The sequence below is a fragment of the Panicum virgatum genome, chromosome 9K, assembly GCF_016808335.1.
Source record: "Panicum virgatum strain AP13 chromosome 9K, P.virgatum_v5, whole genome shotgun sequence".
Lineage (NCBI taxonomy): Eukaryota > Viridiplantae > Streptophyta > Magnoliopsida > Poales > Poaceae > Panicum > Panicum virgatum.
Genome location: NC_053144.1, coordinates 3,441,445 through 3,464,890, shown reverse-complemented (window position 1 = coordinate 3,464,890; position 23,446 = coordinate 3,441,445). Strand labels below are relative to the sequence as shown.

The 23,446-nt window shown below is 49.8% G+C and overlaps 3 protein-coding genes across 3 annotated transcripts; all 3 read left to right on the top strand.

Annotated features, from left to right (window-relative positions):
- The first annotated feature begins 4,413 nt into the window (after positions 1–4,413).
- On the top strand, positions 4,414–7,092 carry LOC120649401 (non-specific lipid transfer protein GPI-anchored 14-like). Its single transcript, XM_039926193.1, has 3 exons — positions 4,414–5,029; positions 5,535–5,642; positions 6,513–7,092. The coding sequence occupies exons 1-3, from the start codon at positions 4,660–4,662 to the stop codon at positions 6,638–6,640; spliced, it is 606 nt and encodes a 201-aa protein (XP_039782127.1). The 5' UTR covers positions 4,414–4,659; the 3' UTR covers positions 6,641–7,092.
- Positions 7,093–13,339: 6,247 nt separating this feature from the next.
- LOC120649398 (exocyst complex component EXO84B-like) lies at positions 13,340–18,374 on the top strand. The gene is made up of 7 exons (XM_039926191.1): positions 13,340–13,763; positions 15,028–15,125; positions 15,546–16,587; positions 16,776–17,267; positions 17,393–17,581; positions 17,717–17,850; positions 18,021–18,374. Exons 1-7 carry the CDS (start codon positions 13,575–13,577, stop codon positions 18,181–18,183), a joined length of 2,307 nt encoding a protein of 768 aa, XP_039782125.1. The 5' UTR covers positions 13,340–13,574; the 3' UTR covers positions 18,184–18,374.
- Positions 18,375–18,499: 125 nt separating this feature from the next.
- On the top strand, positions 18,500–20,368 carry LOC120649400 (germin-like protein 3-7). Its single transcript, XM_039926192.1, has one exon. The coding sequence runs from the start codon at positions 19,494–19,496 to the stop codon at positions 20,157–20,159; it is 666 nt and encodes a 221-aa protein (XP_039782126.1). The 5' UTR covers positions 18,500–19,493; the 3' UTR covers positions 20,160–20,368.
- Positions 20,369–23,446: the final 3,078 nt, after the last annotated feature.

Below are 23,446 nucleotides of genomic sequence, written 5' to 3'. Positions count from 1 at the left end.
ACACGCCGCGACGCCCGCCCATCACCCCCCTGCTGCATGCGCGGCGACGGCGCCTGCGTCTGCGTGGACGCACCTGCAGCCACAAACACATCGCGGCGGTGGAATTGGAATTTCGGATGGCAGCGTTCCCCTCTGCACCAATTGGAATTTCGGATGGCAGCGTTCCCCTCTGCACGGTCAGGATTCAGTACAAGGGAGGAATTTTCTCACGGCACCTGCACTGCATGGATCGATAAGGCACGCAGACGCAGCTGCAGGGGCTGGGCTGGGTGGGTGAAGTGTTAACGGCCGGGCCCTTTCGTTCCCTGGGCGTTGGAGCAACTGAGCAAGGACCAACGAAACCGTGGCGCGGGAGTGCCTTGAGGGTTCGTTCAGGCAGCGGCGATCTCCTCCTGATCCTCTCGTCCTTCTTGCCTGCCCATGCTCGGTTCTCGCTTTCAGTGCAGTTGCACAATCAGTGCGGCTTCCACTCCATGGCTAGCGCTGTGGACAGTTGGGTGCGCATCCACTGCAGCTAAGCAGCTTCCATGGCTATTTCCGCCTAACGACTTGAGCTCGAGGGCGCCTCGTTTGACAGGGCCACGCAACCATTTTGGTCAGTTTGTTTACGCAAGCGTGGCTGTTCAGAGGGCGTGCATTCAGTGCAGCTCAACTTCCGAACGGCAAGGGAGAGGCTGGCCGACTGCTGCATGTATTTATTAGCAGTGCGACTACTCGTCAAATTAAGCTCTTGCTCGATCAGAAAGGGACACCTGAACTTTGGAATGCTCGTTTGATTGAGCCGCATAACCGAAATATTTAAGCATGTTCAGTTAGACAGTTAAGTTAGAGACTAGTATTTGGAGGAGCTAAAATTGAATGCTAAACTTTACTAGCATCTATTAGCACTCGTACTTTTGTTAAAATTATTAAGTTTTGGCTAACATTCTATTACCATTTCTGTTTGGATACACTAATGCTAAAAATTTACACTTTTATTAGCACTTGGACCCTTGGACCCAAACAAGATGTTAGTCACCCACGATCCAGTGGCGACAACTTTTTTTTTCCCAACAAAAATATTATTGAGATTGGTCCTGTGCGGCACCTCTGGTAACATCGACCGTTGGGTGCCTGTCAAGGAAATAGAAAAGAGAATATATCAGGTGTAAACCAATCTCTTCGTGCAAATTATGAAAACCCATTCGAGTGCTGTTGATAGGTTGCGTGCAACCGCTTTCCTCGTGACACGCACCTCATCATCAGCACCTATACGCATTCAAAGTCTTCCCTTTCGGCGATCATGACACGGCGTGCGGATGATGATGTAGAGGCTTACTAGCTTATGAAGAACGTGTCGAGATCAGCAATTGCACCGCCATTTACGAGCGACGCTGTCTATCCACTGGAGCATTCTCAAAGCAACCAGAGCGCGACCGCGCGTAGCATGTGCCTGTGCGCTCGATCGACCAGCGCACAGCGTTCAACGAAAGTTCAAGCGGGACTCGATCGCCAGTCGCCATGGCCCATGGCCCATGGGATTCGATCCCAGGAAAGGCAACGGCCATGGACGGGACGGTGAGCTATGGGTAGTGTAGCAATTAGCAAGCTACCAGTATAGTAGGCTGCACTGCTCCTGCAGTCCTGCTCGTGCATGCGGTCGTGCCATATCCGTCACGAGTTGCACGCTCCTCCGATCCGTAGTCCTGAAATTTGGGGGCTGCAGGTTGCAGCAGAGCGGCGAGCTGCCAGTGCCAATGAATCCTAGCCGGAGGGACGGGTGGGCGGATGGGCGCCATCAATGAGCAAGTCGATCTATCTAGTTATTGGTAATCAAGGCGTAAAACTAGATCAAAATTAATGATTGGTCGTCCGGCCCATGACCAGGAGCCCGACACGGTACCACGACTCGAGCACAGTGTTCACCAATCACCAGCAGCGCCAACCGCTCCAAGCTGCTGGCCGGCGACGGCGTTGGCGAGGGAGGAGCCGGCGCTTGCCGTGCGTGCTACTGTGCTAGTAGTACTGAATCAGTACTGCGTTCTGGGGCATGGGAACAGGGTGACCAGGACTGGACGCAATGTCTGCATGCATGGTACTATACGGACTCAGCCTCTGATCTGGTGTCCAGGTTCCATGCGTGACACACCAAATGGAGTCAAGCTCCACCCTTTTTGGAACGTAACTGTTCCGTGTTCTCCAATCATTGCCGTGCTTTGGTTTGTTCGTTCCAGCCCGAGCTCCAAGCAGCTCCGCCGCTTACTGTGATCAAGTCCGCGACCAGCTGAGATGACGACGTGCTAGCTGCTCTGCCCGTTCAGCAACCAGCATTCTTGTACGTACCACGTACGTACAGAGAACATCAGCTACTCGGCACGTACGTACGGCCACGACGAGCTTTAATGATTAAATTGCTGATTAAATTGCAAGGACTAGTAATCTTGTAGTAATCATTAAATTGCTAGGACTACTCCCTAACACATTATTAATACGACTAGTATCTTTTAATGTCTAGGCGTAATCTTGTAACGTGTATGTACCGTGCGCCCCACCCGGCGTTTTTTTAAGCACCCAGAAGCACTGGGAAATCATTTAAGAACTCATATGGGCACCAACGTCGACTGCACGCTCAAACGCAGGTGGGCTGCCGAAAAATCTGGGACGTGCCTGGGGGCTCACACACGCACACATGCACCCACACACACGCACACCCAAGCCCCACTACCCCTCTGGGAATTAAATCCCCGTGCGACACCCAGGACGCCCCGACGGGTTCGAACGTGGGTGGGCAACCTCGCCACTGCGAGTGCTACCACTGAGCCACTGGCTCGTTCGCCTCCCACCCGGCGTTCACTTGCCAGTGTGCCACGTTCTAGGCTACTGTAGCTTCTAGCTCTGGCAGCGGCCGCGGCCGCTGCCGGCTGACACACCAGCACACCAGCCAATGGCAATCCAATCGTCCGCGCTCACTCAGCCGCGGCATGCCGGCGTCGGCCGGCACATTCCCAATCTGGAAGGCTGGAGCAGGGTTTACGTTTCCGTCGGGAAGCGCTTTCCCGCCTGAGTCCGGGAACGGGAAACCGGCCGGTTCCCGGTGAAAACCGCCAGAAACCGGACGGGATGACACTTCAAATTCAAAAATTGGGAAACCGGTTTTCCCGACCGGGAACCGGTGTTTTTTGACCGGGAAACCGGTCACAGCTGCCGGGAATTAAAAAAACAGGTGCAGTGAAGCCAAATTTTACAAAGAAATGACTCCATTTGAACAATTGACATGTCGTAAGATATTTTGAAGACATATATAATGTTTTAATGTATATAATGGACATAGCATTGCATAGTTAGTACGAACAATGAAAATTTTGGCAGCATTTCAGTGCAAATTGAATACATGACATGGCACAAACATATATAAGATACATATATACATGTCACACACATATATAGACATGTCACAGCATATGTTTTACACATATAGCGCCTTACAAATACAAGTCATATAGCACCGTTGAATTTGACCGAAAAATGTCGTCGGCTGCGGTGAAAATAAAATTTTTTAACAGCATTTCCCCCTAATTTTGTAAAAAGCATTGCACAAAATATACATCGAGCAATTGTATATCATTGACACAGAGATAATGTATATAAATAGAAGTTCATACACACTAGTTCATACAAATCATCAAATACATAACCAAAGTCCATGCTCCATAGTACACATTATTCCACATGATACATACAAATAACATGATGTGTATTTGATGATTTGTATGGACTATGGATATGAAGTTTGGATGGACTATTGTTGTGATTTATGGACTACTCATGCGAACACAACATTTATATGTATATGAACTTCTATTTATATGTTTATCTCCCTGTCAATGATACATAAATGCTTGATATATACTTTGTGCAATGCTATTTACAAAATTACGGGGAAATGTTGCCAAAATTTTTAATTTTCCCCTCGGCCGACGGCATTTCCCGGTCAAAATCAACGGAAACCGGTCGGGAAACGTCGGTTCCCACTCGGGATGCAGCGGTTACCGTTCATACAAATTTTTTAAAAATTTTTAAAGTTTGGCGAAATTTTTCGGGAAATTCTAGCGGTTTCCAATCCCGGATAGTTCCGGGAACGGGAAATTTTTCCGGTTTCCGGCGGATCCCGGACGGGAAGTGAAACCCTGGGCTGGAGCTCGTGACCACCACCGCTTCCGGCGGCATCCGGCCGGGCGCGGTCAGTGTGTGTCAGGCTCTGCCGCTCTCTCTTGTACGCACAGCACGCACTTGCATTGGGACACCACGGACTGCGCGCGCACGCAACGCGATCTCCCAACCAACCTTCATCAATGGCAAGCACGCGGGACGGGCCACGCACCCGGCTACCAATCATACTAGCAGTCGTGTCTCGCGCTCAGCCCACGCCACTGGATCACGCCCCCACTAGCGAACAACCGGCCGGTGAACGAACCCGCCGAGCTTGCTAGCTCGCTGATCTCGCTGACCTCGCCGGCCGCGGCCGCGATGCCTATATATCCTGCCCCAAGCACACGCCCATGCCGTATCGCCCACTTCCTCTCTCAGCTCCTCTGCTAGCTCTCTCACGCACAAGCACACACAACTGCAACTTCAGGTCGACGCGCGCCGATCGATCGTACGTGTCAGCAGCGAGCCATCATGGCCTTGGCACGCGGCGGCAGGGGGTCGTCATCCCGGGCGGCGGCGGCGGCGCTGGCGGCGGCGCTTGCCGCGGCGGTGCTGGCGGGCGTGGCGAGCGGGGACTTCGCGGCGGACCGAGCGGAGTGCGCGAACCAGCTGATGGGCCTGGCGACGTGCCTGACGTTCGTGCAGGACAAGGCGACGGCGGTGGCGCCGACGCGCGACTGCTGCGCGGGGCTCAAGCAGGTGGTGGCCGCCAGCAAGAAGTGCATGTGCGTGCTGGTCAAGGACCGCGACGAGCCGGCGTTGGGCTTCAAGATCAACGTCACCCGCGCCATGGACCTGCCCTCCCTCTGCAACTACCCCGCGACCTTCTCCGACTGCCCAAGTACGTCGTCGTGTCCTAGCTAGCTAGTACCACACCCCTATCTTCATCATCATCTTCTTCTTCTTCTTGATGAAAGAAGCTAGTACACCTCCACCTCCACGAGCTGCTAGTGAATCTGTGCAGTGCGTTTGCACCGGCGGCACAAAGCGTCCAGACTAGCTAGCCGTGCAGGTGCACGGCGCCGCACGTACTCGGTCGTGCACGACGTCACTGGATGGTGGGCAAGCTAGGGGACGTACGGCAACATTAGTGCTGATCCAGCTGCGGCCGCAGGAGTGGCCAGAGTAGGCTGCTGTCCGTGTGCGCAGCACAGTTGGTCTGGCTCCGGACTCCGGTAGCTAGAACGAACCTAATAACTAGTACAAACTTCAGAACTTGGAGAGATTCTGGGTAACTTTTGGAAAACTTCGTGCTGTCGTCCATCGTTGACGACCAAAATTGGCACGATGCGTTGATAATGTCGTCGTTAAGTTGCTAATGTTTGGATGCCCCTCTCATCCTGCAGAGATTCTTGGGATGTCGCCGGACGCCCCCGAGGCGGAGATCTTCAAGGAGTACGCGAGGAAGCACGAGTCCCAGAACGGCACCGCCACCATACCCGCCGCTGCAACCGGTACGTTAATAATAATAAAAAAACTACTCCTATTATCTTTCTTCTTCAATTATTTTCCATTTTATCCTAGACAAAGCTACAGTCCCGTGACCTTTTTGAACCACATGTATCGCTAGTACAAAAACCACATGAGAATTAAGAGCACATGGCGTGGCTGCCGGATCGCGTTCTTCAGTTGGTACCTGGATCATCATCCACTTGCATCTTGATGCCTGCAGAGGCATGGCCATTGACCCATCGTACGTTCCTGGCCTTGCCCTTGATCCGTGGTCCTGACCCAGCGACCCCTGTCCGAAACTTCCTCCGCTTTCTGTTCCTGTGTACGTAAGCGGGGTGCTGGGAACGCCGAGTCGACAACGAAAGCTACAGGGAACGCCGCAACCGGTCGATCGCGAGAGCATTCAAGCCTGAAGTGACACGAGAGTTGAATGCCACCAGTGGCGGTCCGACCCAACCGCACCGTACGCGTGCACGCACGGTTGGGAACGTATCAAAGTTTTAAATAGCCGGCTATAGTTTTCGCTATGAATCACTATAGTTTTTAGAAAAGGCAGCCGCTATGGTATTTAGTCTGTTAAAACCGACTATAGTTTGTTAAATGTCGGTCATAGCCCGCTAAACACCGTAACGGCATCCCTGCCGCTAAATGTCTTAGCCAACGATTTAAAACATTGGAACATACACGTACTAGTGACCAGCCAACGGTCGTGCGGATGTACCGGCATGCGGCATGCCCCGCGGCATGTCCGTCCTCAAGAAATGAGCTGCATATGAGAGAAGCTACAGCCAAATTAAAACAGGAGTGTACGTGTACAGTGTACTGTATGTACTGATCTGCTGGAACTCATGTATTGTACGTGTTGCCCGCAGGTGCCGCGGGCGGGAAGAGCGCCACGAGCTCGTCGCCGGCGGGCGGGGCCGGCGCCGGGAGCAAGCCGGGCGCGGTCGTCGTCTACCTCGCGTCGGCGCTGGTCGCATTCGTCTCCGTCCTCGCGTGATGGGCGCCGGGCGCGACGACGCAGTTGATCGGCATTCATAGCAGGCAGGGGAGATACACTATTATACTACGGATGATCGGAGGAGAAGGAAGCCGGAGAGGGATAAAGCGACGAGCAGCAAAAGACACGCGTACTCTTTTTTTTCTTTTCTTTTTAGCTTTTGTGATGAGGCGTCGGGATGTGCTGCTGACTGTGCCCTAGCGACGCAGCTTTGTATTCCCCGCTGTTGGGCTGTGCTGCCTTCCAGCCTGGGATTTAAATGTGGTGGGCGGAGATTGTCGAGCTGTCTGTCTGAATCTGATCGATTTGCCTTACTGCAAGTTTGGTTTGCAAATTTTAGTTCATCTTCTTGTTTGAAACAGTTTTCATGTCATCTTCTGTAAGCAACATTTGGGGCACATGTAATAGAAATTATACCTGGATTGTTTATGCTAAAGAAACTCCATCTGTTTCGTTTGGTGCTCTACTTAACATGGGCATGTGATATTTGTGCAAAAATGAAATGTGGTTATATTTTTTTTCCTAGTTTGCATGGCTTGTCGGTACACTCAGACAGGGGTACCTTCTCCTACAAGACAAGGACGAAGGCGCTCAGGAGCGGCAACCACGGACCACGAGTCTGGACCCCTGCAGACATGTCCTGAATCTCCGCGGGCCGGACCTGGGCCTCTACAAGTGGAAGCCGGACCTCCAGGAGGCCTGAGTCATCAAGCCAGCCAAGCGCAAGCCTCGGGACCTCCGCTCCCCGCTCGGGCAGGGGTCTGGAGCCGTCACGTGCCCCTGTGGGCGCGGCCGCCGACCCCCGGGTCCGGTGCCACCACGTGCCCCACAGGCGCGGACCTCCGGACCTCCGCTCCCCGCTCGGGTAGGGGTTCGGAGCCGTCACGTCCCCCTGTGGGCGCGGCCGCCGACCCCTGGGTCCGGTGCCGCCACGTGTCCCACATGCGCGAGTCTTCTGCCTGAAGCCAGCCCTCCTGCCGCATTAAATGCTGGTAGTTGAGCAGTGCGCTGCCAGAGCAGGGCATCGGATGCCCTCTCACAGGTTGGACAGGCGTGACATGACAACACGGTAAGCCCGCCTGTTTCCAAGGCGGCTCGTCTGTTACCGAGGCACGCAACAGTGTCTCAGCGCCGCGCGCGTGGGCGACGAGTCATGATGATCAGCTACTAACTGGAGCAACAGTGCACGCTGCTACAGCGGACTGAGACAGTAGTTCGGCGCTTCATCATGACCTCGACGCGCAGCTGCAGAGGCTAGACTCTACTCCTACAGGACAGCTCAAGACCATCCCTGGTCAGAAGCTACGCACGGAGGCCGACGACAAGATCTCCGGATCTGAGGTATTGAAGGACAAAGTGTAGTTTATAATACATCGCCGGGCCACCTGTCGGGGCCCCGCTCTGTGTACGTGCTCCCCTTAGGCATATAAAAGGAGAGCACGCACGGTAGAAAGACAAGTTCACGGAGACACATGTCCAAGAACACATCCTCCCTCTCGGGCTCAGAGAGCATACTCTAGGCTCCGACAATACAACACAAAATGGACGTAGGGTATTACGCTCCGGCGGCCCGAACCACTCTAAATCCTCGTGTAATATGGAATCCTCCGACATGGCTCAACACATAAACCGCCAACACGCCATTATTTTCTCCATCACTGAACAAGGTGTAATATGGAATTAAAAGTTCCACATTCGGTTTTAACAAACCTATTACAAGATACTTATCGCTAGAATTGCAAATAAACTATATAACTTTTTATCCCCCAAGTCTCCAACAAAAAGGTAACGAGATACATATATAAAAAAGAGATATTCACAAAGAGCATCTGATTGTACAACTCAGAGCAATAAAGGAATATATGACAAGGCAAAGACAATTTTTTAGAGTAGTTGCAGCTTTTTTTTAAAAAAAAGAATATGCCACCGAAGGAAAAGAAAAAAAGTACGAATGGCCACCACATGAAAAATTGAAAAACTGCCTTAGACTGTCTCCAACAATCGCGACCCAAACGCGAGATGCATTGCCTGGTTTGGGCAGCGTACAGTGGCCATGTTTGGTTAGGTGTGAAAAAGTTTTCATGAAGTCTAATTACAAAATAATCTCCACAATTATGGTACCGTAGCATGTGTTGTAGCTAATAAGGCATTTGACCGCATGATTAGAGAATGATTAGGGGCAGTTATTGTAGCATTAATGTAGCCAATCATGGTGAAACTTGACTCATTAGATTCGTCTCAAAAAGTTACACCCATCCCTGAAAAAGTTTTGCAAATAGACTTCATTTAGTACTCCATGCGGACATTCGTCTTTTTGTGTAATTTTGATGTGACTGGTAACCAAACACGGCCAGTAAAAAGGTCTGCGACCCAAAACGAAGCTTCTCCAACAGCCGACGCATCCTCATCGCGAGTCCTGACCCGGCCAGGCTCCGCCGCCGGTGATGGCCACCAGCTGTGACAGAACCGTCCAAATTAAACCGGTTTAAGTGCGCTAACTATCATCTTAATGGTTAATCAAGTTACTGTGCACTTAAAACGGTGTAATCCGGACGTCTGTCGGTTTAAGGATCGAAAAACACTGGAAGTCTCGCACGAGGACGAGCACAGATGATTACAAGCAGACAAAAGTTCTCAAAGTTAATTTACAAGCAGAACTTACAAACAAGTTTACGTAAAATATCAGAGTTCAAAATGCAGCGGAAATTTAAAAGTAGTTTAGTTTAGAAAAACAACGATAACTACGCTGACGTGAGGACGTCACATCGAGCCCATCGATGTAAACCCTGGTTAGCTCCAACCAGCAGCAGCTACCTAGGGTAACAACAAACTTTGAGTATACTAATACTCAGCAAGGCTTACCCGACTATGGTATATACTTAGCCGACTCCTAGACATGCAGGCTTTTGGCTCTGGGTTTGTTTTGCTGAAAAGCTACTAATGCTGGATCCGTACTTTCAATATTTTAGCTACATTTCGTTTGACCAGTAACAACTAGATTAGCCTGAACATATAGAGCACACCTGGTTGATCACATTAAATCTCTATTAAAACCATTCAAACGTCTTCAACCCATTCTCATTTCATCCTTTACTACGATGTGACGAAGTGACCAAGGTTCTCTTAACCGAGAGAGACGGCGAATCGATCTGATTTAACCTTGCAAGGTGGACCTAACTCACACGACACGCGTAAACCCCGTCGGGTCACACACGTCAACCGTTCCCCTCTTTACCCCGACGTCTGAATCACACCTGCCAAAACCCGGGTGAAGGGTCCCTCACAGCGAACTCCCGGAGAACCCGGAGGTGACATACTATCGAACACTCGCCATCATTCCACTCCCAGAGTAGCGGGTCGCGATTCAAAGTACCGGTGCAAATCAGGTAATTACCTTACCGGTTTCGACTACCTCCTACTTCCGGCATGTGGTTAGTACTGTTCAAACTTGGTTAGCACAGCCACCAACGGTACGGTCCTCAATTGACACAGGCGGAGGCTACTTTCCATTCCTTTCATATCCAAATCCAACTCATCTCCGCCCGGTCTCCATTTCTCTTTACTCATCAACACATTTCAAAGCCATAGCTAAGGAATCAAGATCCTAAAACTCGCGAGTGACAGTAATCACTCGACTTTTACCGAGATCCTACTTAGCAAAGCATTGCTAACGATACCTGCACACTAGTACGGACTCACAGGTACCTAGGGAAAACATGCATACTAGGATTTCATACAACTCATAAAACTTAAATGCACAAATATTTAAATAAACATTGAATACTTAAATTAGGGTTATACTCTGGGGCTTGACTATGTTTGACACAAAGTCAGTGTTAGTAGAAACAAGACCTTGGGCCGGGCCTTTAGTTGCTCCAACTTGATAGCATCTCTGGCCCAAGCATGACTAAAGTCGGTACTTCCATCTTCTGGATCGGCCCACCAGTACACCATCTTCTAGCTCGGCTTCAATTTTGTCCTTTAGTTCCACGCGTCGCGCATCTAGTGTACCTAGATGATATGCAACGATGCAAATGCAATGCGATTAAAGGAAAGACATGACTGGGCAATCATTTATCGAGCAAGCACCGCATACACACTCAAAAGGCAAACTGGGTTGGTGCTACAACACGAGAGTTCATTAAAAAATTTTAGCCTGAAGTGTTTCCTACTAAAAAGCATTAGTAGCTTGCTTAGAAAAGGCTAAGCAAAGATATAAAACAAGAAAGAACAATTAGGATAATTTATTTAACCAGCAAGTCACAAAAGTAAATTAAATAAAAGCAACCCATGAACTAGTTCTCAATAGGTTAACATAACTTATACATGACTAACTTAAATTGTTGGAATTAACAAGCAACCATGATTTTCCAGCATTTATTGATAACAGGAGGTAATTAAATTTAACCCCAACATGACATACAAGTTAACTTAACTCAAATCATTGCAAGCACTCACCAATAAAGAGTTTGCCAAACATGTCTAGTCAAACAAGAGTTAATATACTTCACCTAGAAATGACATAACTTGATGGATTGAAACATGCAGAAAGGAATTGCTTAGCAATGCTTTTGGAAAAAGAAAGCTATAGCTGGGAACTAAACAAATACAAAAACCTAACTTGCAGCCATGTTTTAGTAACAAAAATTAACTGGCATGATAAGATATTGGTAAAGAGTGTAACAAAAATTTATCAACATTTATCGGTGACCGAAAACATTTATTTTAGCCCAAGGATGGAAATCCAACAATAATAGATCCACAAACATGCACCTAGCCTATGCACCTGAAAATTTTCCAGTGAAATACACATGCAAAGAGTAGGCTACCACAAAATTTTTAGGATTTTTAGACAAACAGAACAATAGATACAAAATAAACTAGATTAAACACAACCCAAAATTTTAGCAAGGGCAAAATTGACATTTCACATGCATGAGTATTTTTTCTCTGTAGATCTTGATTTAAGAAACCTAACAAAATTTAGTTTGCATTTTTCTGATTTTTCTATGATTTTTAATTGTATTTAGAAGTTCACTGTTTTTAAAACTAAAAAGAAAATGAAATTTTGCAGTTAGACCCCTATAAAGATTTGGGGATTTGCAGAAATGCCCCTGGCCGGATTGAAACAGGGGAGGGGACAGAGAGGGCGGCGCTGCCGTTTCCTGGCGAGGGTGAGGCTCACCGGCGGCGAGGGAGGGGTGGAGAGGCTAGAGTAGGTCGTGCTCTACCTCGGGGTAGCCTTGGCGCGGGTTGGGATGGCCGGAGGCGGCGGCTCTACGAGCTCCGGCGGCCGGCCGTGGTGGCGCACGACGGCGGGGGTACTCCGGCGAGGTTTTGGGGGGGGGGGGCAGCCGGGCCGGGGAGGTTCAGTGGGAGGTGGAGAAGCTATTTCGGTGGCCGGCTTGGGTGGAGGAAGGCCAGAGGTGGGGCGCGGCGTGCAGGGCCAGGCGGCAGCCATGGCGGGGCGGTGGCGAGCTCGGCTCGTGGCGGTCGGGCGCTGTCGCGGCGCTGGGACGCGGGGGCGAGGACCGGCAGGGCCGGGCGGTGTCGGCGCGCGGAGGCGCGGCCCGGTACCGCACGGGCACGGCCCGCGGCATGCGAGCGGGCGACGAACGGGGCGGAGCGGTGCGCAGTGCCGCCGCGTTCCGGGGGCGGCGCGCAGTGACGGCGGCATGGGCGGCGGTGCGCGCTAGATCGGGCGGAGGGCGAACGCGTGCACGTAGAGGCAAACGAACGAGCGAGCCAGAGGCCACGCGGATATGGGCGAGGACGCGCGGCGCGAGCGTGAGCGAGCGGTGCCGTGGACGACTTGAACACGGGAGCGTCTCGGTGCTTCGAGAGTGAAGGAGAAGATGACAGGCGGGGCCCAATGGTCAGGGGTGTTACACCAGCTCCGCGGGGAGCTCCTGCATCAGCGACTCCCACTGCCTGCCCATGCCAGCGATTGGAGCGCTAGAGCCGTTGCTGACCCTGAGCTTGCCGGACGAGGCCACCGGCGGCAGCGGGCCCTGCGCGTGGAGGAGGCGGACGGTGAGCAGGGGTCGTCGACGGCGGCCGCAACACGAACCCATTCCAGCCCTCACGGCCACGCCTTCCCCACGGCCATCCTGGCACATCCTGGCCATCCCCGGTCAATTCCTCACGGCCACGCCTTCCCCATGACACCACGAACCCATTCCAGCCCTCACGGGTCCTTCTCCTCCGTCGTGCTGGGCTCCCGTCGACCACCTCCGCCCGCCATTTTCGCGGACTTGAGCTCGCCCGCTAGTTCGATTCGCCTCGTGGTGGAGGAGGACGCGGCCGGTGCGGGTGGCGGAGGCCGCGGAAGCGGAGGTGAAATTGCGTTGTGGGGAGAGGAGGACGCATATTTGCGTTCTGGTGAGGCTCGTACGCAAAATGTGTTGTCGGTTTGGGTGCTCCGTGGGACCGTGTTTTTTAGTACCCAAAATACTGTACGCGATGCAAAATGGATTTGGGTCGCCGGATCCATGCTTTGTCTTAAAAACCTTTTATAGCTACCTGTCTACATTGACTAAACCAAGGCGTGTCAACCTTAGGTTCATGCTCCGAGCACAGCTATTTCTCCTTTAAATACGTGCCAGATTATTCCAGCTGTCAAAATTAAGTTTCAGTGAAATTCATCGATACAATCCAAATTCGTTCATCTTTAGCCCTTTCTCCCTGGAATAAGAGCTCTGCCTGAGGCTACCTTTCCACCTTTGGCAACCGTCCAACGCGGCAACAAGAGTCGCCATTCCTTCCGTCCCGAAATTCTCAGCACACGCCAATCGAGACACGGAAATGGCCGAGCGCCCAAGCTGAACCCCCCAAGGCGAGCGAGAAACCCACTTCTAGAAGCTTCTAGATCTCCTTAAAGGAGGCGGGGAGGGGAGCAAGCCCTGGGCCCTGGGAGTAGGGTTTCTCTCGGCTGATGGCGTCCGCCAAGTCGTCGAGGTCGCGGCCCGCCGGCCACTCCGGTGTGTTCCCGGTGAACGCGGCGGTCGGCGCGGGGGGCAGCGACGGCGGGGTGCAGCTGGCGGACAAGCTCAAGATTTTCAAGACCGACAACTTCGACCCAGACGCCTACGTGCAGTCCAAGTGCCGCACCATGGACGAGAAGGTGAGGAATTTCATCCTACGCGTCTTTTTTGCTCGCTCGCAAGCCCGAGGGATACGGGGTTCAGTGGTCTCTACGCGTTTCTGAGACAGGTGCGACTTGGGCGTAATAATTACGATTTAGTTATTACTCCCTCTATTCACTTTTGATAGCTATATTTCAAAAACTTAAATGTTCAAAAATGATAGCTATATTTACTATTAGCATGGGTATTGGTAATAAATAGCACTAGTTACAAGGAGTTCCTAGTTAAAACATTGGATGACCAACAAAAAAAGTCTGTGGCATTTATTAGATTGATAAGCACACTTGTGGTGCCCTTGGTCATTGTGTCATATGGAAATATATCTATCAAAACTGAATGGAGGGAGTATATATAGAGAATTTTTGGCGAGTGTGAGTATGACTCTCTCTGGGTTTAGGCTAAATTATGCGAATTTCTGACAAAATTACTACTGCACCGCGGAGACTAAATGCGTCAGAATAAGTTTGCATGATATAATTTTGGTTTGGCACCTTTTGCTGGAGCACGGAGGAAGCAGAGCACTCGCGCAGAGAGCGTAGGGACGCTACTTTTACGTTATATGTAGGCACGAGCAGAGTGTTTCTAATCATATCTTCGTAAATCTTAAATGAAAAGTCGACTGGAATTGTGGTGGCCCTGTCAAGGAAATTTATCATGACAAACCTTTTTGTTTAAGAAACAAACAAAACTTTGAACCCTGCAGTATTTTTAAGAGTAGATTTATCTTGTTCAGATAGTTGACACTAGAATCCTAGATAGCTCATTCTGGGAGGCACACTGTCCTAGCCAGAACGCTGCTGTTGCCTTTTTTTTTTTTGAGAATATGAAGGAGAGCTCTGTGTTTTTTTATGGGCCACATTGGTCCATGCTCAAGCTTTGACAACCAGAAGAGAATTTGATTGCTAGTTGCTGGGGGTGTTGTTGCCCTTGGCTATTAAAATGTTACTGTGATGATTGTGAAGGTTTCTGAAAAAAGGGAAGCTTTCCTTTTGTTGTGTATATTTGGACGGTTCTTGCGTGGCTAGGACATTGAATATGTAGATATTTGCGTGCTAAGTTCAACTGATTCATTTGGAAGTAGGAGATTGATGTCAATTTTGGCTGAGAAGTGGAAATCAGAGGCTTTTTATTTATATTTTTATAAAAAATCTCTGATTCGTCTGTATTGCATTTTAGCAGTGAGCATGATTAACAATATTCTTGAAGAAGTGAAACAGTGCTGATATTCTAAATTTATGGCAGGAAATAAGACGCCTGTGTTCTTATCTGCAAGATCTAAAGAAGGCTTCTGCTGAAGAGATGCGCAGAAGTGTTTATGCAAATTATGCTGCATTCATCAGGTGTGGACACGAATGCTTAAATCACCTAAATGAAATTTTATATTGGTGGCAATTACCAATAAATTGCTTAGAACTGTTCTGAACAACACTTCTTTATATGATAATGCAAGCTCTCTGCTGCACATTTGTTGCTTTACCACCTTTGGATTATGGATGCTCCAACTTTCCATTGATAATGTTTTGTGTTAGTATTTGTTAAGTAGCACGCTCCAGCAAATAATTGATAATAAAAGGCCATCAACTAATTTTCCTTTTATCTTCACAACCAAAAGTTTTCATTAGGGACCATGAAATTCGGGGCATGCAAATTATAGTTAGATATTTAACATAAGATATAATGTTTTTCACATAATTGCTACTTTCTCCTCTGTCTGATTCATGAACTTGGAATGCATTTCTGAAACTAGTCTCCTGGTACAGAACATCAAAGGAGATATCAGACCTTGAAGGGGAGCTGTTATCTGTTAGAAATTTGCTAAGTACACAATCAGCTTTAATTCATGGTCTATCCGAAGGAGTTCAGATAGATTCGTTGAGTACAGGGCTTGAAGGTTCTGCTGAGCAAGACATATCCAGTGTTGAAGATCAGGAACCATCAGAAATATGGAAATGGTCTACAGATTTCCCTGACATGCTTGATGTTTTGCTAGCCGAAAGAAGAGTCGATGAAGCACTGGATGCCCTGGATGAAGCAGAACAAATTGCTGCTGATGCTAAAAAGAAGGGGACTCTTAGTACGGCTGACATTCTGGCTTTAAAGAGGGCTATATCTGAAAATCGTCAGAAATTGGCCGATCAGCTAGCTGAAGCTGCTTGCCAGTCTTCTACTTGTGGTGTTGAGCTTCGCGCTGCAGCTTCTGCCCTCAAGAGGCTTGGTGATGGACCTCGTGCTCATAGTTTGTTACTCAGCGCACACAATCAAAGGCTTCAATTAAACATGCAAACAATACAACCATCTAGCACATCATATGGTGGGGCATACACTGCTTCTCTTGCACAGCAAGTTTTTCGTGTTTTAGCTCAGGCTCTCAGCGACTCTGCCGAGGTCTTTGGTGACGAACCAGCATACATGTCTGAATTGGTTACTTGGGCTACTAAGCAGGCGATGTCATTTTCGCTGCTTGTAAAGAGGCATGCTTTAGCCTCTTGTGCTGCTGGTGGGGGCTTAAGAGCTGCTGCAGAATGTGTGAAGATAGCACTTGGTTATTCAGAGTTGCTGGAAGCTCGTGGTCTATCACTTTCAGCAGTTCTAATGAAGCAATTCAGACCCTCTGTTGAGCAAGCATTGGATTCCAATTTGAGGAGAATTGAAGAGAGTACTGCTGCTTTAGCTGCAGCTGATGACTGGGTACTCACCTATCCTCCAACTGGTATACGTCCATCTTCTAGATCATCTGCTGGTAGTCTGGCACTCCAGCCGAAGCTCTCAAGCAGTGCTCACCGTTTCAATTCAATGGTTCAGGTAATGCTCATTCCTTAAAAGAAATGTTTCCAGCAGTTGTAATTGCGGCTTCTTTATTATTATGAGAGAGATTATTAATTAGCTTTTGTACACTTTTATATGCAACATGTATAGTTTATTTCCATTTTACTTTTGACAATCAACACATGCATTCGCTTATTGTATTTCAATGGAACATTGACATGCAGGATTTCTTTGAGGATGTTGGACCACTGATTAGCTTACAGCTAGGTGGTTCTGCGATGGATGGGCTTCTGAAAATATTTGACTCGTATGTAAACTTGCTCATAAGCGGTCTTCCAGGGTCAGTGGATGATGAAGTTAACTTGGAAGGTTTAGGGAATAAGATTGTTAGAATGGCAGAGACGGAGGAGCAGCAGTTAGCATTGCTTGCTAATGCATCTTTACTAGCTGAAGAGTTGCTACCCAGAGCAGCTATGAAGCTGTACTCTATGAACCCAGTCAGAGGTCCTGACAGACAAAATCGTGCGGCCGAGCAACGAGAATGGAAAAGGAAGCTGCACCGCACGGTAGACAAACTTAGAGATAGTTTCTGCAGACAGCATGCTCTAGATCTTATATTCACAGATGATGGTGGCTCCCATCTGAGTGCAGACTTGTACATAAATATGGATAATACTGTTGAAGATCCAGAATGGGTTCCGTCTCTGATTTTCCAGGTATTTCTGTGTTTCTTGGCATGTGATGGCAGGTCATGGAAATTGATCTGTCAGCATGTTGCACCGTGCAAATTTTCCCAAGAAACTCTCATCTTCTGCATCATCTCATCAGCAGATTATTGCAGGAATTATATGGAAAATTGAATAAGATGGCAAGCATTGCAGCAGACATGTTTGTGGGTAGGGAAAGGTTTGCTACATTGCTTATGATGCGACTTACGGAGACAGTCATGCTTTGGCTCTCAGAAGACCAGAGCTTTTGGGAAGAGATCGAAGAGGGACCAAGGGCTTTGGGTCCACTTGGACTTCAGCAGGTTAGCTCCCTTAACTTGTTTTTTTTTTCCCCCACCTCCAGTTAAGGAGGTTTCAATGCTTCCCAGGCCTTTGTATGATAGTAAACGCCCCCTTCTACATCTTATATACCACCAATGGTAAACCTTCCTTTGCAGTTCTACCTGGATATGCAATTTGTCATCCTTTTTGGGCAAGGGCGTTTCTTGTCTCGGCATGTGCATCAAGTCATATTGAACATCATTGATAGGGCGATGGCAGCATTTTCTGCTACTGGGATGGACCCTGATAGGTATTGTTTTTTCATCATTTTATCTCGTATCAATACATCCTTCTTGTGTGCTCACTAAAAGTTCTTGAGCGAGCACAGCGCTGCATTGCAAAAGGCGCATTCCTGCTCGCGAGGGCACAGGTGACATGACCCTTCGAAATGAAGCTAACGTGCTCAATTGATGTCTGCAGGGTCCTTCCAAGCGACGACTGGTTCATCGACGTTGCCCAGGAGACTATCAGTAGGATCAGCGGGAAGTCACGAGTTGCCAATGGGGAGAGGGAGGTGAACAGCCCGACGGCTTCCGTTTCTGCACAATCTGTGTCGTCGGCTAGATCTCACAGCAGCTCCTAGTGTGCAGGTTAGAGATGCAAGTCCTTGTACAAATATTGTAGTGTATTTGTTCCCTTAATTTTTATTTTCTCTGTACTCCTTAGCGTTGCTTGGATATGTTTGTGCTGGTATATATATGTGAGTGATTCTTTGCCTAGGAAAATAAAATCCTTGAACCATTCTTTCAAATCTGAGTTTGTATCTGGTGATCAGATCACCGGTGCGTGGGTAGTTTTGGTGCTGACCATTCAGGCGGAAGCCCTTGGCGAGGTCGGCAGCAGCCACACGGCCGCCCGCCTCTTTGGTAAAATGACGAGACGATTCCGTGTTAAGAATTTTGATGCTACCTGCTGCAATGGGTGCCTGCCGACTTGTACTAGTCGTTCACTTCGGTAGTTATCAGCTATCACGCGCTCAAACCACGCGCCTTGGGTTCGGTTCACCTGCCATTGGAGGAAAAAACTCTTTTGCGCGTCATACCTCTCTTGCCATTGGATCGGAGAAACCTCTCATGAATGACCGGGTCTCTCCACCGAACAACTTTAACCACAGAACTTTGCACGTCAGGGTCAAGCCCTACTCCCTTCGTCATGGCTGGCGATGATTGCCAATCCTCAGCCATTATAGAGCGCTTGGATCGCGATCCGACAGCTTGGATGAACTGACTTGTTGCCATTTAACGGGACCCTTAGAGCAACTTCAGTAGGACTTCTAAATTTGAGTGAGCAAATGTCCATTTAGAAGTCCACTTCTAAATTTTATTCACCTAAATATGTGCCTCCACTCCAGCAGACTAAGTAAATTAGGCTTACAACAGTTGGCAGCCCAAATAGAGGGCCACTAAATTGGGGGTGGGGGGAGAAATTTGGAAGGCCTACCCAAATAGCAGTCAATTTGCTCCCCCTGCTGGAGATTGATTTTTTATGTCAATCGACTAAATCTTCATATGGAAGTCCATTTGCTCTCCCTACTGGAGTTGCTCTTAGAATAAAGCACTCCAGAGAGTAGATTGACGATCACCAGCACACCAACCGCAACTTGACTATAGAGATCGTGATTCGTGAAGAAAGAGCTTGTGAGCGAAGGCTTGTTGGAGTGCTTGGAAACATCGCACACGACCAGTGTATGTGGATGTCTGCCTCACCAGTCACCAAGACTTCGCTCAACATTTGACCCCTTCCACTGCTTTGACATTTGTCCTCTCACCACACTTCCTTTGCTATATAGCCGGAACCGGAACAGCATAGCTCCAAATTGCCAATCGGTGAACAAATTACGCGTCATCACCATCACCGTTCACCAGGCACGAACGGAGAGCTCGCTCGAGAGCCATGTCGAGGCCGCCGGCGTCGTTGCTCCTCCTCCTCCTGTCGGCGGCGACGCTCGTCGCCACCTGCCGCGGCGACCCCGAGCCTGTCCAGGACTTCTGCGTGGCCGCGCCACGGGGCGACGGCGAGGCGGCGTTCCCGGGCCTCCCGTGCAAGCCGGCGTCGACGGTGGTCTCCGACGACTTCTTCTTCGCGGCGCACGCGCGCGCGGCGAGCACGGACAACCCGATGGGCTCCGCCGTGACGCCGGGCAACGTGGAGGCGTTCCCGGGGCTCAACACGCTCGGCCTGTCCCTCAACCGCGTGGACCTCGCCCCCGGTGGCGTCAACCCGCTGCACAGCCACCCGCGCTCCGCCGAGCTCGTGCACGTCGAGGACGGGGAGATGCTCGTCGGGTTCGTCAGTACGGAGGGCAAGTTCTACTCCAAGGTGGTGCGGGCCGGGGAGAGCTTCGTGATCCCGCGCGGGATGATGCACTTCCAGTACAACGTCGGCGCCGGCGCGGCCAGGGCCATGACGGTGTTCAACAGCCAGCTGCCCGGCGTCGTGCTCGCCGCGCAGTCCCTGTTCGGGGCCGAGCCGGAGATACCCGACGCCGTGCTGGCCAAGAGCTTCGAGGTGGACGCCGAGATCATCAAGCTCCTCAAGTCCAAGTTCCGGAAAGGATAGTGGCCAGGCCATGGTGTCCCCAGACACATGGCGGAAGCTGCTCGCTAGATTGGTCGTTCCATAGTAGTATAATTTTGTTCGAGTACATAATTGTTTTGCATTTGATACTTTGATTCGATAGTTGGATGATGATGATCAATAAAGTTCATACACATATACTAAAAAAAGGTAAACATGAAAACATCATGGAAAAGAAAATTTTGTTTCCAGCTCGATCGAATCACTCCTACTTCTTTGGCTTCCGACACTCCGAGGCGAGGTGACCATACTCTCGGCAGTTGTAACAGCGAACCTTGGACTTGTCGAACTTCCTGCCTTTAATTTATTTTTTTTTTCTCGAAAGACCCGGACAGCTTCCGGCATGTATTAATAAGGAGAAATCATTTTACATGAAATACCTATTTAAAAAGGTTCTAAATAGGCGGAGCATCGAAAAGCTCCCAACTGAAAAGAAAGCAAAAGAGATTACTCGCTACTTGGATTCACAACTAAAGCGGCTAGGCGTTTTGCACCCGCCTGGCACCACAGTCTTGCTTCATCCTTGATTTCCTCAACTAACCTTGCAACTGTCTTCTCCGTGTTCTTGAAAACACGAGCATTCCGTTCCTTCCAGATGGACCAAGTCATCAGAATCGCAAGTGATCGTGATCCTGCTGCCAAAGTCGAGCTAGAGTCGCCTGCCAGCCCATGGAACCAGTCCATTAACGTGTCCGTGGCGTTCCAATTTGTCGGGTCCAAACCTGGAGAACCGACCCATGAACTGACCTCTGCCTAGATCCTCCTTGACTCTGCACATTCCGAGAAGAGATGTTGCGCAGTCTCCAAATTACGGTAGCACAATGGACAGAAGTATGAGTTTGGCCATTCCCTCATGAGAAGTCTATCCGCTGTCCAAACCCGATTCTGGAGAAGCAACCATAGGAAAAATTTGCATCTTGATGGAGCCCATACATGCCAAACCGTTTTGGGGTACAGAGAGGACGCACCCCCGTCGAACTGCATCAAGTATGCAGATTTTGCTGTGTATTCACCTGACGCAGTCCGCGTCCAAGTGATTGTATCCTCCGCTGCACTAGAAGGATCAAAATGGGCTTCCTCGACAAGTGTCCATAGTTGCACAAACTCAAAGATCAGGCCAACAGTGAGGTCGTGAGAAACGTCACGTACCCACTGATCATTGCTTCAAAAACGGTTCTATTTTTCCTTTTGCTGTGACTATAAAGGTCTGGGAAAAGTAGTGCTGGTGAAGTGCCATCAATCCAACTCGCCGTCCAAAACCGTGCTGTCTTCCCATTGTTTACGGTCACCCTTGTTGCTGCTGTAAATAGTGCTTTTCCCATTGTTTACGGTCACCCTTGTTGCTGCTGTAAATAGTGCTTGATCAGTGTCATCGATTGGCAATTCCATACCATTCCAAGGTCTCCCAGGGTACTTCCATTGACCCCATAACCACCTTAGGCGCAAAGCTCGACTGAAAAGCTCTAAATCAATGATTCCCAGGCCCCCAACCCCCCCCCCCCCCCCCCCCCCCCCCCCCCCACGTTCGATTGGGCGCTGCAGTCGCGCCCAACGAACTTTGCATTTGCTTCCATGTAGTTGTTGGTTTCCAGCCCAGAGAAACCGGCGTCTGACTCTGTCGAAATCCTTCACAAAAGCTTTTGGAGGCTTCGGTACTGTGAGCATATAAACTGGCAGGGAGCTCAAAACCGACCTCACCAACACCCGTCGTCCACCTGGATTTAGGAGGCGGCATTGCCAGCCTGATAGCTTTGTCAAAGCTTTATCCTTTATTGATTGAAGATGCACCAGCCTCAGGCGACCAATTGTAATCGGAATTCCAAGATAAGTTAAAGGAAAACCAACACGTTGTCCAGAGAAAGAAGCGAGAATATCATCTAGGTTGACATCCGACAGCGGATAGGTGCAACTGAGCTTTTTTCCAAATTAATATGCAGCCCCGTCGCATCCCCGAAGCGTTGCATGATTCTGATCACCATATCCACATCTTGCTTGATTGGATTGATAAACACCACTGCATCATCTGCATACAAAGATAGCCGCAACTTTTGAGGAATGTTGAGTACCTTCTCCTGGCTGTGATGAGTGAATTGTCAACCGTGCGGTGTGATCGTGTTCTTGGTCTTTGGTTGCAGGTACACGGGCGTCGAGTGTCGACGGAGAGCTGCCGTGGAGGTGCTGTGGCCGATGGACCATGCGGTGGACGGCGGTGAAGGGCAGCCGGGACCGGAGCTCGGGCCGGGCGGCAGCTGTGGCGTCCACTCCTGGATCGAGGGCGCAAGCGCCGACGGAAAGCGGGTTTCTTGGTTTGCGCCGCAAAACCAAACTGGCGGACGGCGGTTGAAGACGCCAAGTCGTGGAGGCACGAGCGTCGGTCTCGGGACTGGCGGAGGAACGGGCGTCGACGGCGTCTAGGGCCTCGTTGCGGGCGAGGAGGTGACGGGCGTCGGGCGGCGTCTAGGGCTGTCAGGAGGCCGAGGCGGGAACGGCGTCCAGGGCCACGGCGTGGAGGCGGGAATCTTCTCGCGCGTGGAGTTTTGGCGGTTTTCTCAAAACCGGCCACCTACCCGGGTTTTGCAGACCCTTCAAAACCGCGGACCGGATCTTCATCCACGTGGTGGCATCGCGGAGAAGACTTCGATTCGAAGAAAGAACCTCGGCCATCGGATGAGATCATGTAGATATTTCCGGTTTAGCCCCTACGGGCGTTTTAGTCTCTAGTTGTCACACCCTGAAATTTTTGGATTTCAGGATGTGATTAAAATTAAAAATAAATCAATGTTTTTCTCATAAATTTAAAAATTTCACAACATTTCTTATCGTTACAGGAAATTTAGTATAAATAAAATAATTGTTTGCCTTCTAAATTAAATGAGGTTGCTTGTTGGTTATGCATTCATGCTGAATTGCATTTGTTTAATTGATTGGGTTCAGTTGAATTTAAATTCTCCAAATTTAAATTCAAATGAATGTGTTTGAATCGTTTTCAAAAAATGGAAAACCCTTTCTTTCTTCCCCTCTCTCTTGTTTCGGCCCAGCCCATCTCTCCTTTCTCCCTCTCCCTTTTTCTTTTCTCTTCCGCGGCCCAAAGTCCCACTGCCGGCCCATTCTTTTTTTTCCTCTCCCGGCCCAGCCCGCTCCGATTTCACCCTCTTTCTCCCTCTGCCACGCGGGGCCCGCCCGTCAGGGCTCTCCCCTACCTCGGGTCGGGCACGGACTCTGCAGTCCGTCCGCACCCCGCGCCGCCGCTCCGCGCCTTGGCGCGCACG

Bases quoted from the DNA above. Each gene is read 5' to 3' on its own strand.
- LOC120649401 (XM_039926193.1), top strand. From the start codon at position 4,660: ATGGCCTTGGCACGCGGCGGCAGGGGGTCGTCATCCCGGGCGGCGGCG. The intron at 5,030-5,534 runs GTACGTCGTCGT...CTCATCCTGCAG, and splicing joins GACCTTCTCCGACTGCCCAA to AGATTCTTGGGATGTCGCCG. The intron at 5,643-6,512 runs GTACGTTAATAA...TGTTGCCCGCAG, and splicing joins CATACCCGCCGCTGCAACCG to GTGCCGCGGGCGGGAAGAGC.
- LOC120649398 (XM_039926191.1), top strand. From the start codon at position 13,575: ATGGCGTCCGCCAAGTCGTCGAGGTCGCGGCCCGCCGGCCACTCCGGT. The intron at 16,588-16,775 runs GTAATGCTCATT...ATTGACATGCAG, and splicing joins GTTTCAATTCAATGGTTCAG to GATTTCTTTGAGGATGTTGG. The intron at 17,851-18,020 runs GTATTGTTTTTT...TGATGTCTGCAG, and splicing joins ACTGGGATGGACCCTGATAG to GGTCCTTCCAAGCGACGACT.
- LOC120649400 (XM_039926192.1), top strand. From the start codon at position 19,494: ATGTCGAGGCCGCCGGCGTCGTTGCTCCTCCTCCTCCTGTCGGCGGCG.